Source organism: Phocoena sinus, chromosome 1 (genome assembly GCF_008692025.1).
Source record: "Phocoena sinus isolate mPhoSin1 chromosome 1, mPhoSin1.pri, whole genome shotgun sequence".
Lineage (NCBI taxonomy): Eukaryota > Metazoa > Chordata > Mammalia > Artiodactyla > Phocoenidae > Phocoena > Phocoena sinus.
In genome coordinates, this window is record NC_045763.1 from 58,404,356 (window position 1) to 58,418,823 (window position 14,468).

The 14,468-nt window shown below is 38.9% G+C and overlaps 1 protein-coding gene across 1 annotated transcript in view; it reads left to right on the forward strand.

Moving 5' to 3' along the window:
• Positions 1 to 14,468, forward strand: part of IL23R (interleukin 23 receptor) — a 54,567-nt gene that overhangs the window by 26,483 nt on the left and 13,616 nt on the right. Inside the window, exon 7 of the mRNA XM_032641242.1 lies at positions 5,926 to 6,082. Coding sequence (XP_032497133.1) covers positions 5,926 to 6,082 — 157 coding nt within the window. The remainder of the gene's footprint in view (positions 1 to 5,925; positions 6,083 to 14,468) is intronic.

A 14,468-nucleotide genomic window follows, 5' to 3' on the forward strand; every position in this document is an offset into this window, starting at 1 on the left:
CCAGCCAATAGTCAGTGACCACAGTGGATGTATAATGATCTATTTTACATGTTTTTATCTGATTGTTCATGTAATATTCAAACCACTCTACTTTTAATAATGATGCTTCCAAATAGAGAGGTGTTTCCTGAAAAGGTCTCTTGCCTTTTGTAAACTGCTAAACAGACAAATGTCCAACTAGGACGGATTCATCTCTTTAGATCCTTGTAATTCACTGTCTCTTAGGGTGAAATTTATATCAGTGATTATGAATATAAAATGTAAGTATTCTATGCTGAAATTTAACAGCCACCCAGGGAAATAAAATCTGTTCAAAGAACTTCAGATTTATGGGTGTCTCTTTTTAAATAAAAAATGTGCAATCCAAAATGTAAAATTTGTTACTATATTAGTCTTAGATGAGCATAAGGTAAAAAGTGAATGTCTAGGCAAACTAATCATCCTTAAATACCAATGGTAAGTTAGTAAGCATCTTAGGAGAGGCATAGGTACAAGGTTCATTAATAAAATCGCATCACGTGACAGCACCTGTGAACATTATAATAAAAACTCACTAATTTGAACTACAGGGTAACACTAGCCTGGCTGAAGAAAAAGTACCAATTTTAGTGTATTTGAAAACAAATGCCATTTTATTATTTATTGTGCTCGGCCCTGGGCGTCCCCGGGAGTCCCGACCAGCAGGACAAATCCTTGTGAGTCCGAGGAGGAACCTGTAGGGGTTGAAAAGAGAAGAAGGGGCAGGAGACGCGAAAGAATGGAGGCAAGACAAAATCCTGATCAAGCCTCAAACCTTTATTGTTGCAGTAGCTGTATTTATACAGTACAGAGAAAGGGGGGCGGGATCCAGAATAAGGGAAGTACTTGGCAAATTATCATTGGTGCTGCGTGCGCGGGCTTTCGTTGGAAGCGCGGGCTTTTGTTTTTAGGCGCGGGCTTTTATCTCATTAAGCAGGAAGAGAAGCAGGATGTCGGCCATCTTCTAATGGCGAAAACTTCTTGGCTCCCAACAATTTTTAAGTACAATAAACTGGCATTTAGTCAAAATAATTAAGGAATGGAGTTTATGGCTTTGCTTAATTAATAGTTATGTGTCATGTATGAATTTACCGGTTTTCAGAGAGTTAAGTGAAATGATATGTATTTATTCTCTGGTGATTAGCAGGGCTCCAAAGTTTTCATCATTCTGAACATGAACGATATTGGCTTTGCTGTAGAACAATATGTTTAAAGAGTGTCAAGAAAATGAGGGTAAAACTATACTGATTTCATGACATACTCTAAAGACTGCTCTTTAAAAAGAAATCCCGGATGCCAGGTTGTTTATTTACCCTTGTTAATGTACATGAGAAATGTGATCTTTTAGTTGTTTAGATTACACTTGGATGCAAGTCCATGTGCTGCAACATTTGGTCAGTAACCACATGAAGATCCTGCTGGACTCGTTGACTAAATAACTGTGGCATTTGTGTGCACAGCAACCCCATGCTTGAAGCCTAGGACGAGCAAGATTAAAAACTTCACAGCCAATCTTTGGCATATGTGGAATTTAGGTCCATTTGAAAACAACCCAAATGAAACTCTCATCCTCGATTCTGAGTGGATGAGGCTTTACTCTAATAAGACACCTGGGTAGTGTCAGGGTCATAGGATGATATTGAGAAGACGAAATTTCTTGATTTGGCATAATAAGCTATAAGAATGTTTAGAAAATATAAAGGAGTTACAGTATCAGTATCCATGAATAGATTTTCAGAAACCAACTGTTTTCCTGTTGAAATTCTTGTTCTCTGCTCCCCTTGGTGGTGCTACATATGCCACTGTGAGACTTGGTAACTCAGAGGTAAATCTGAGTTCCCTTTTCAAAACCTTCTCTTTATCAGAAGCAGGCAAATGGAGGAGCTGAAAGAATATTTGTTACCTCATTTCATCTTCATCACAATCTTTTATGATAGGTAGTATCAGCTCCATCATCGAAATGAGGACATAGGGCTTGAAAAGAGCTTAAGCCAGGTTCTCCAAGCTTACAGAGTTAGTAACTTAGTGCCTCTTACAGACCCTACATCACTTTGGGCACCCCAAAAATGTTGGGAAAATGAAGGAACCAGTTTCAATTCAATATGTGTATCCTATCCCTTTTACCATGATTCCTCCAAATGTAATTACTCACACAGATGACCCAAGTCCAGTTGGTAACAGCCAGAATGATGCTTTGTTTTTTACAGTTGTTACCCGTCAGTTTCATCTGGATCATGCATAAAATGTTGTCTTTACCTCCTTGTAAGGAGACAGGAAGCGAGAGTCATGAAGATTGGGCAGACACAAAGGACTACCGATTTGTTCTTCCACCTCAGCTCTGCCTGCATCAGATAACTGATGGAAGGAAGCTCTTCACTTCAAAGTGGCAGACAGCTATGCAGAAAGCCTTGTGGCTAAACACATAGGCTCTGGAGTTCAAAGCCTGGCTCTACCACTTTCTGGTTGCGCAGCCTTGGGCAAGTTCCCTAGCTTCTCTGGGCCTCATTATTACCACACCTAAAAGAGGGATAAGATAAGCACCTACCTCATATGGTTTGGGGGATGGTCAAATGATGGAAGAAGCTAGCCCAGAGCCTGGAATAGAGTTAATGTTCAGTAAATGCTGGCTGTTACTGTTCCTCTTCATCTTAACCTCCAGGAGAGCCATGCAGCAGGTGTGGCTGAGCCAAGGATGCCCACCTGAAAATCAAAATCAGTGCATTGAGGGTGTTTTCAGCTGTTTTTAGCTAAGCTGCATATAAATTACGAGGTATCAGCCAGTCCTTCAGGTGAACTTGCAAGGCTGACACCATGGGGAGAATATCTACTTGTTGGTTATCTTCATGGACTGTCTCCCTACCTCCCTGGCATCCTTGCCCACTTCTGTGTACCTTATCTCAGGAACATTTGCCATGTTGTTTGTATTTACCTGTTTACATGTGTATTTTCCCATCCTTTAACTACGAGTCCCTGGAAGACAGGACTGTTCCATAATCATTTTTGTATTTCTATTGATATTTATAATGTCTGGTTCACACAGATAATATTTTGACACATTAGCTATTAGTATTATTATTATTTGCCTTTAATGGTGCCAACAGCAGTGATAGTAAAGTAGGGAAATCTTGACTAGAAGTTCAACTGAATGGATTAATATTGACTCGAGTCTCTGATTAAGCTAGACCAGGGTATTGGCAAACTTTTTATTCAAGGGCCAAATAGTAAACAATTTAGGCTTTGCAGGCCATAAGATCTCTGTCCCAACTATTCAACTCTGCATTTGTAGCATAAAAGTAGCCATAGACGATATGTAAATGAATGGACATTGCTGTGTTCCAGTAAAATTTTACTTTTGGACACTGAAATTTGAATTTTATATCATTTCCATGCATCATTGAAATAGTCTTCTTTGGATTTTCTTTCAACAATTTAAAAAATGTAAAAAGTCTTCTTAGCTCATGGGCTGCACAAAACCAAGCATTCACTTTTTTCCTGGAATGGCTAATAGAACAGCAGGCAGACAGCCAAGGTTCAAATCCTTGGCCTTTGCATTTCAAAAGTATAAATGCTAGTATAGGACAGAAGACTTGTAAGAAAATGTGATTAGTCATGACTGGCTTTCTCAATACCCATCCCCCTTCCCTCTCACACCAAAGACTAGATAAAGATTCCTGAGCAGAGAGAGGGGGAAATGGGTGAGGGGAAGAGGTTGGTAAGGGGGAAGAACAAAAAGAGTTTAGACTTGGGTGGTTACTGAGCAGGACCCCTCATCTGGGCCATGCCCCAGGTTGGGAGTCAGAGGAAGTTGGGATTATAGAACTCTGAATAGGTTGAGATTCTCCCCTTCACCCAAGGATGCTCCCAGAAATTTAGGTGTAACCCTAAGAAAAGCGGTACCTCAAAATGATGGAGATTAAGTTTCCAGGCCTCACGTCTTCAGAATTGAGGCTCTAAAAAGAAAGTAGCTGCTATAAAAATAAAGTTATATTTCTGGCCCTTGAGGTCATACCCTCTGCATAGGAACACAGTTAGGTCCAGCTCTCTCAATGTCTATTGTAGCCTCTGAAAGTATCATTTTGAAGGTACCGTCTTCAGCTTGCAAGGCCCTAAGCAGGCACCTGGTTGGCCTCTTAGTAGAAGCAACTGTTAACAGTTCCATAAACTTCTTCTTTCTATTTTAGAACTCTGGCTGTACTTTAGGGTATTTCTCTTCTTAGAGGACTTATCTATAAACATAATGGCAAGAGACATATTGGAGAACAGCAACTCCTCACCAAAAGAAGCTCATATGAAGCAGGGTGCATATGGAAGTCAAACTTTTGGCACTAATAAAAACTCTCCCGGCACAGGGAGATCAGCTCGGTGCTTTGTGACCACCTAGAGGGGTTGGATAGGGAGGGTGGGAGGGAGGGAGATGCAAGAGGGAAGAGATATGGGAACATATGTATATGTATAACTGATTGACTTTGTTATAAAGCAGAAACTAACACTAGTTGAGTGTAACACAATTATACTCCAATAAAGATGTTAAAAAAAAAAATTTCTCCTGGATCCTAGTGGACTCTAGGGGCCTTTGGTCATATTTAGAAGAGCAGAAAATTTCAAGGGCCGTGGGTAGAAATGTGGCTTACGGAAACTCTGAATGATATCTTTCAGGAAACATGATATCCCAAAACAGATATGTTTATGATTTTTACATTTTCAATGCATTGAAAGTTTTAAAGATTTATGTTAAGACTGGGTTTTAACATTAGAATCTCTAAATGACATGTATACCTTGTTGTGTGTGTGTGTGTGTGTGTGTGAGTGTGTGTGTTTTAATCGTGATAGTTTTAACTTTCTCTTTCATGGTGACTGTTTTCTCCCAGTTGCTGAATAAATGCATTTCTAGACTTTTTTTTTTTTTTTTTTTTTCCGATACGCGGGCCTCTCACCGCCGTGGCCTCTCCCGTTGCAGAGCACAGGCTCCGGACGCGTAGGCTCAGCGGCCATGGCTCACGGGCCCAGCCGCTCCGCGGCATGTGGGATCTTCCCGGACCGGGACACGAGCCCGTGTCCCCTGCATCGGCAGGCGGACTCTCAACCACTGCGCCACCAGGGAAGCCCTAGACTTTTTTTATGTTTACGTTTCAATTGTGCTTCACTTTTTTCAATAGATCCACTATTACAACACACTAAGGTGTTGTGTAAATGCCTTGGTTTTTCTCTCCCATCTGAACCAGCTTGTTTGGGGGTCCTTTTTCATTATATTTTATAGCAGGTTGTAGTCCCAGAAAAATGATTTTTAAGTTTATCCCTCAGCTATTTTCTTGCTTATCTTCCATTGGATTTTCACGTTTCAACAGTCTTAAATGTTTTGTTTTGTTTTCTCATATATATATATGAGAAAGGATATATATATCCTTGTAGAATGCATAGATCTGCAATAAGGACCAATTTAACAGCTTAGTTTGTAGGTAATTTTTTCCAAAAGTCATCATTCACAAGTGAAATTATTTCATCATTCAGGAAGAATTATTGATCTAAATATGCAACTGCAGAGAAAGAGAGAGAGAGGAGGGAAGACTGAATTCAAACAATTGCTATTATGTCCCCCTTTCTCCCACCCTATTAAAATCTGCTGTTCCAACATTAAGAATATATTACATTTTGGAATTTCTTGATATTTAAAAGCTTGAAAGAGTTGTCAAACACTAAGCAACATGTATTTCACTTTTAAGGTTAAATAACATGTATTTGATTATCTTTGGCCATCTTTTATACAAAGTGGCCTATTCCTCTCTGTTTTCCCAGGGTCCTGGAACATAATAAGTGTCCCATACATTTCTGCTAAATGGAATAATTGTTTTAAAAGCACAGTGCATCATTTCTTTATGGTATTTCACTATGGTTATTCATCCATTTTAGGTTAAAGAATTTGACACCAATTTTACATACGTGCAACAGTCAGAATTCTACTTGCAGCCAAACACTAAGTATGTATTTCAAGTAAGATGTCAAGAAAAAGCTAAAAGGTACTGGCAGCCCTGGAGTTCACCCTTTTTTCATAAAACTCCTGAAATAGGTGAGTGTACTATATATTTAATTTCTTAGGCTTCTCTTTTGACTTCTGTCTCTTTTCTAAGTATATATTTGTTTCTCCTTAATTTCTATCAAAATCAACAAAACTATTCTAGGGCAGGTGATAACATTTAAATTGTCATTTTCCTTTGATTTTGTTAAGGCTGACTACAATTTATGTAATGGTTCTCAAACATTTCAGGGCATAAAAACCAATAAAAACCACCTGGGGGTGCTTGTTTGTATGCACGGGATTACGTAATTCTCTTCTCAATAAAATCTAGCTGAGCTATTATCTTTAGGTATTTTCCTGCTCTTAATATTATTCGTTTAATTTTCTAGTCATTTACATATCGTTCCATAAAATCTTAGCCAAATAGACTCAATTGTAAGCAAATAATAAAATAAATCTATAGTAATTTTCGTAATACTCCATAGTGGCCCCATTATCCTGAAGATGTCTCCCTACTGTAGGTAGCTTATACACTAGATTAAAATTTTTTTTTCAGAACTGAAGTACTTAATTGTAATCACAGCATTGTTAATATCGTTCTTACTATAATACAACATCTTGGAATTGTGTTTTATGTTTTCAAAACACTTTGACATACATTATAAATATTGATGGACACCAAATAAGCAGAAGTGCCAAGAGCCAGACAAGCTAAGAAGTCCTTTTGGTGCCCCCTACTGCCAAAATCTCAGAAACACATTATTAAGGGAACCATTTACAATACTGGTTATCGGTTCTCTTTTTTTAAAGTGACTTTTTAATTTAAGGTATTCTGTTTTAAGTTGATATTGTTAAAATTCTTAGGACTTTAGATGCCATTTTAGAATAGTCAGAATTTAGTTGATAATCTATTTTAATGAAATCTAAAATTGTTTAGCAAGATTATTCAAATTGATAATTAACATTTACTTACCTCTTACAACGTACCACTACATATAAGCTTGTTTGACCTTTACATTAGTCATATTTGGTAGTGTAATTGGCATCATTTTACAAATGAGGAAACTGAAGCATGATTTGCTTCAAGCATGATTTGCTTTAACAGCAGTTAAAGGAGAACACGAGTTTTCTTACTCACCACCAGCCCTCAGTAATCTCATCAATTTCTTTCTTTAACCAATTACAATTGACCCTTTAACAACATGGGTTTGAACTCTGCGGATTCACTTATACACAGATTTTTGTCAATAAATGCTACAGTACTACACAGTCTGTGGTTGGTTGAATCCACGGGTGCAAAACTGGGATGTAGTGGAACCAAGAATACTGAAGGCCAACTATAAATTATACGGGGATTTTTGGCTGTGTGGAGGGTCAGCACCCCAACCTTTGTGTTGTTCAAGGGTCAACTATACATCAAAGTGGAGGAACAGTTTACTAAAATATCCTACAGGTTAAGTACAGTCAGCTCTCCATATTCATGGGTTCCACATGCACAGATTCAACCAACCATAGATAGAAAATATTTGGGGAAAAAAAGCCTGGAAAGTTCCAAAAGCAAAGCTTGAATTTGCCTCACACCGGCAACTATTTCCATAGCATGTACATTGTATTTACAACTATTTACATAGCATTTACATTGTATTGGGCATTATAAATAATCTAGAGATGATTTAAAGTATACGGAAGGATGTGCATAGATTATGGGAACATACTACTCCATTTTAATTAAGGGACTCGCGCTTCCTCAGAGTTTTGTATCCGCGGTGGAGGGCGGGGGGGCGGTCCTAGAACTTATCCCCCATAGATACAAAGGGACTACTGTATAGGACCACAAATGTTCTCCTTTAAAAGTAAAGGCCGTAAACCTCACATAGAAGGAACAGGAATATCAGCTACCCCGCAACAATTCTAAATGTAAAGCCTTTGTTTCCTAAGGGGGAGAAAACCACTTAAGAGGCAAAAATGCCAGTTAAAATGAAATATCCCTGAAAACTTGAATCTATCCATGTTTAACATGTTAGCTAAGAGGAACCATAAACTATTCTCTTGGTACAAATTCCTTTCTAAGACACATTAAAGAAGAAACAGGGAAAGTGTGTTAGGGAAAGTGCTAGTATTAAATCTTTTCAAAAACTTATCTCTTTTTATCTATTTGTAAAAGCAATGTAAGTCTGTTGTAATATGCGACCTAGAAATAAGTGTTGTTTACATTTTAATGGATTTAATACTAGTTTTTTCCTATGCACATATTTTTAAATGGTTGATGCTGTGGTATATGTACTGTTTTATATCCTGATTTTCTTACTTAATCTACCTTGTTGAATTTAAAAACCTATTAATGGGTGCATTCCAGTTTATGGATGTAGTATAATTTAATCATTTCTCTATTTAAACAATATCTAGGTTATTGCATTTTTTCCGTTATCAATAAACTTCTTTGAATAGCTTTGTATATGAACTCTCCTTACGTCTTTAGGTCTTTTTGGATCGAGAGTTAAGCACATTTTAAGATGTTTGATGCAAGTTGCCAAACTGCTTTTCAGTAAATCTTTAATATCAATTTCTTTTTAAAAAGGTATCCATGAAAAGACAGTAATTCATTTAAGTTGTTCATGAAGTATTCATGTATCCTCTACCATGCACCAGACACTTGCTAGGTACTTGCAGAACCTCAGTGAGCAAAGGAGACAAAGATTCCTTAATTCTAGAGAAGACAGTCAATACAAAAGTATAATAAAAAGTATATAACATTATAAATATAGAAATCAAGCAGTAAGAATCAAACCTCACAACTGAAGTTTGAATTGTTTCATAACCAACTTGTTTAATAATGGGTTTTTCTTGGCTAAACTTTCCCAGTCATTAAGGTTTATTTATTTATGAAGAAACACAGCCCAGGCAATACTTCACCCTCCATGCAGGAATTTCCTGTTTTTGTTCTCTAAAATTCTCCTATGTGTATCACTAAATTGATTCATCCTGAAACAATGTGTTTCCAAAATTATGCCCAGATGGCACAGCAGGACAAATCATGAAGTAGGTACAGCTTTTCCTGCAGGCCCCTAGCATTCTTCTGTATCACTTTCCCTCTGGACAGCGCCTTTCCTTGGTCTTCAAAACCTGGTCTCCAAAAGAAACCAAAGGAACTCAATTATAATAAGGGTTAAATGACGTATTATCTTTTCCTGCCTTAGAGTGTTTAGACTTCAATGGAAAACAAAGCCTCACACAGTAGTCCCCCCTTAAGAGTTGGGAGATATATTCCAACCCCCCAGTGGATGCCTGAAACCACGGATAGTGTTGAACCTTATATACGTTATGTTTTTTTTCCCAGTACATACACACTTATGATAAAGTTTAATTTCTAAATTAGGCACAGCAAGAGATTAACAACAATAGCTAGTGATAAAATAGAACAGCTATAACAATATACTATAGTAAAAGTTATGTGAACGTAGTCTCTTTCAAAACATCTTGTGGAAATTTAATGCCTTTTGCATCTTAACTAAGCACTCATCACACTCTATAGCTGTAACTTTTGCAGTTTCAGGTATGACAGCAAAACTAGCACAAATTTCTTTTTCCCTCTTCACAATTTCAAGGATAGAAGATTCATTCTCACCGTACAAGTTAGCAACCTCAGCATAGGATTATTTTTCCTTCCTTAATAAGTTGAGAACTTGCATCTTTTCACTTAAAGGAAGCACTTTACGGCTTCTCTTTGGCATATCCAAATTGCCAGCATCACTGCACTTGTACTTTGGGCCATTATTACGTAAAATAAGGGTCACTTGAACACAAGCACCATGGTAACCAAGACGGTGTTCTGATAACCAAGGTAGCTACTAAGTGACTAACAGGCCAGATCCGTGGATGATTCCCATCTGGGGTGGGACAGAGCTAGACAACGTGAGATTTCATCACACTACTCAGAATGGCATGCAATTTAAAACTTAAGAATTGTTTATTTCTGGAATTTTCCATTTAATATTTTGGGGCCCAGTTGACCAAGGTAACAACCCAAGGAAAGCAACACGTTGGATAAGGGGGGACTCCTGTACTAAAAAAGAAAAAAAAAAAATCAACCTTAGTTGATTACTTCCTCTTGGGCTTTAACAATCACATAGGAGAAATTTCTCTAGATTACAGACTTTTTCTATACTGGTATAATAACAAGAGGCTAATTCAGTGACTGAATCCAGGTGACTTCAGGATAATAAATAATATAGTAACATTTACTGGATGCTTATTGTGTGTTGGACACTGCGATAAGGATTTTACTCATCACTGCAGCCCTATAAAACTGTTATTCCAGCTGTGCAGATGAAGAGATGAGGCTCAGGGAGGTTAAGCGGTTGGCTGAACATTATAGCGCTGGTAAATGGTAGGGCCAGGGCATAGCTCAGGCTGTAGGATTCCAGCACTCACCCTGTAGCTCTGCTGGTCTCCTTCCTAAGAGACCTAGGAGGGTCCCATGTCAACCTTCCCTGGGTCACCTAACCATATTCTCCTCTACACATTAGCTAATATGCCAACATAACTTCATTTAATGTAATGCTTGTTATGAAATGCAAATAAATGAGAGAAGAGGGAACTGTAAGATGCTATCAACTATTTCTACTTTGGCAATGAATACAAGATGTGGAAGCACGTTTGGGTTAAAGTGATGAGAATGAAACAATGGAAACCTTGGGATAGGATAGTGCAGTCTGAGATGAGGACAAAGTATACACGGGAAAGGTTGACCTTGCCCAAGACAAGGCACCACAGGGAAATGCATAGTGTGTTTTTCCAGCTGGCCCTGGCTCAGGAAAATGTCCTGAAAGCAATGTTTCTCAGAGCGGGGTCTGTGGACCATCTACATTAGAAATGCTTGGTACTAGTTTAAAATACAGATGCCTCAGCCTCTAGTCAAGTGATACTTCTGCAGCGAAGTGTAAAAACCAGTGTTCTGGAAGTTGGACACACCCTTTAAGAGGGAGAAGTGTCACGAAGGGTGTGGGTAGGAAATGTGGACAGAAAGGGGGAGAACAGAGTGCCCAAGCCATTGCCTTGGTAAGAGTGGTTCTGGGGGCCAGAAAAGGGTGGGCACATGAGAGTCTCAGGCCTCTCTCTCTAGTACTCTCCGGTTCCCTCTCTATTCCTTTTCCTCCTGCCCACCGCTTTCTCAGTCACTGGGCACCCCAAGTCTCTTGGCAGCTCAGGATCCCAAGAAGCACGGGATGCAGGACCTAGGCTCCAGTAAACCATCACATCCCACATTACCCCCACTGCCTACACCCTCCCCTGCCTCTGGGTGTGAGGTTTCAGCAGGGGCTCTGAAAACCTTCAGGGGCTGCTGAAATGGCAGCTTCTAGACCACCAACCTGGATAGTCGCTGTAAAAATTTCTGGGGTCTTTAAGCAGTACAGAAAGAGCCCCAAAGGGGAAAAGATGGTTTGTCAGCATAAAAAACCAACACTGAAAATGTGACCATGAATTCCCTACTACCAATGTGAGAAGAGGTCTTCCAGGCAGGAATGTTTTTCAATTCTGCATTGTAATACAGATCCGTTTGTAATGAAGAAAAGGTAGAGGCTTCTCTAATCCCTTTAAAGACAAGTCAGAAGCCTGAGGGAAGGGCAGTCACATTTCATAATGACTAATTAACTTGCTTGAATTGCAACTTGCAGTAGAAAAGTTTCCCAGAGAACTCATATTCTGTTTTTTTTTTTTGACAATTCTCCAGAGGAAGGCAAGTATAAGCAAGATATTAAACCACATCGTACTTTGTTCTCACAAAATACTGTTTGTTGTTGCATTACCAGTGACTCAAAGATTCTCATTAATTTTCCAGGACTTTTAGTGGCTTTTTAGCCACTAAAACAAATGTTATATCAATGGAACCAAATATAGGTGGTATTAAATATAATGCAAATTAGAAGTGGCACACAGACACATAATGTACTCTTGCAAAAATTCTGTCATTTGTAACTAGAGATTTCTGATTCATTCATATTGAGATGGATTATAAATTTGTAGATTTGTGGTTACTAAACTGGGTTAAACATATACACAATATTCCTTGAAATACTAATCATTTTAGACCCTTCATCTGGATTTATTTAATCTTTGGGTCCTGTCCCTAATAAACCACCAGGGTTTTGTAGAATAAAAAGCAATTCATAAGAGTTTCACAATTTCTCTGAGGTTTGCAATCCTGTAATAGAGAATAAAGATTATGCTTTTTCATGAGGAAGTAATAATCTCCTGTATTAGTTTCCTATTGCTTCTGTAAAATGTTAGCATAAATTCAGTAACTTAAAACAATACAAAGGTATTATCTAGTAGTTACGGAGGTGAGAAATCCAAAATAGATATCACTGGGCCAAAACCAAGGCATCGGCAAGACTGTGTTCCTTCCGGAAGCTCTAGGAGAGAGTCAGTTTCAGTGCGCTTTCCAGACTCTAGAGGCTGCCTGCATTTCTTGGCTTGTAGCCTCATCTTTCATCTTCAAAGCCAGAAGTATAGCATCTGCCAATCTCTTTCTCTGACTCTGACCCCCCTGCCTCCTTCTTATAAAGACCCTTGAAATTTTGTCCCTGTAATTTAGGATAATCTCTCCATCTCAAATCCCTTTTGCCATATAAGGTAATCTATACACAAATTCCAGGGATTAGAGCATGGTCATCTTTATGGGGTCATTATTGTCCTACCATGTCTCCTCACCTAACCACCCACTACCAACAATTGCAATTTTTACCAACTACACAAGTTTTCACTGTGATTAGGTACAAGCAAAAGAAATAAAATCTGGTTCTCTTAAGCAGAAAGAGAATTATGGGAAAGATAGCTGGAAAGTAGTAGAAAGGCTGGCAAAATGATCACAGGCAGGATCCAAGGGCTGCAGGAACTAGAACCACAGCCAAAATCGCAGCCTAGGAAGAATCTGGTGAGAACTCTGCAGCTGGCACTGTGGTCACTGCCACTGCCTGCCCTGTGCCCTGGACACTCCATCGGTGCTGCTGTTACCAGACCCTGGATATAGCTGTTGCACCCATATTGGATTCTAAGCGATTTCCTGGAGCTGTGTGTCCTGTGCGAGGTGGGGAGGAGGGCATCTGATGAGCTAGGCTCAGGTCATCTGCTTGCAGCTACTTGCTGGCTGTGGGGAGAGGGGCCCTCTGCTCCATTGAGGCTACCACAGTGGGAAGCCCTACTGGCCTCCTACCTACACTAGGATGCCCACAGAGTAAGTCCTGGTGCTGGGCAACTGAAAAATGGCAAATGTCCACTAGACTGTTCAGACTCAGGAACAGGAACACGCTGGCTTGACAGCAAGATTGCACCTCTGAAGAATCCGAAACCACTGGGTAAAACTTGGAAGCTGCCTATTCTTGCACATAGAATTTTGCTACACTTTGACATCAGACCCTCACCTCTGTGTGGTCCATGTCACTCAAGAAAATGTCTAGGTGGCTGCTGCTTTTTACCTTTTCCTTCTCTTATTCTTTCTCTTTAACAATATGATTGCCATATACATATTTCTTACCTTCTTTACTCTCTATGTACCAAGTACTTACAGCCTAGGAATATAAACATGAAGACGGTCCCTTGAATATGCCTAGGCACGACCTCCTATCATTAATATACAAGGATAACACGGTAACTCATGAAATGATTCATTGTTTGACTTGTTTTTCGAGGTGTGATAAAGAGTTTGTTCTGATGTATTGTTTTCTCTGCCCTGGGCTTCTGCTGCCTATTTGATAGGTCTGGCCACTGTCTTTTGCTTTGCCATCTGACATGGACTGGGGTCCAATCTTCACCCTTGGCCCAATAATGTTGAATTCCAACCACAGAGCTAAATTGGCCTAGGGAGATAGCATGTAAATGCTGTGAATAGCTAAGATTATTAGAAGAAGGAGAATAGAAAGAAATCAAAAGGAGATGTTTATGTTTTAAGAAAAACAAAATGGAAAAAAAACCCTTCACTAACTTGAAAAACACACCTTTAATATGGTTCCTCTTTCTTAAATATCTAGAAACTTCTGAAAGAGAAAGATCTAGAAAGGTCCCTGTGTCGGCTCTGGTCAAACCTCTAAGAAGCAGGCCTTGATTAGTGTGGCTCTGACACCAAGACTGGCAAGGACAAAAATAAACAAAGGAGCATTATAAATGTCCATACCCTTTGGCCCACTAATTCCACTTATAGAAATCTAGCCTTAGGAAATAAGCAGAGCTATGGAAAGGAGTCTTATGTACAATGATATTTATTTAAAAGCTAATTATAAAAGTAAGAATTTGGTAACAATCTAAAAGTCCAATCATAGCAATAGCTAACGCTTATTAAGCTTTTAATTTGTATAAGGCATGGTACTAAGTGCTTTGTATGAACTATGTCATCAAACCTCATGAATGAAGCGTTGTTATTACCCAATTTTACAAATGAAGA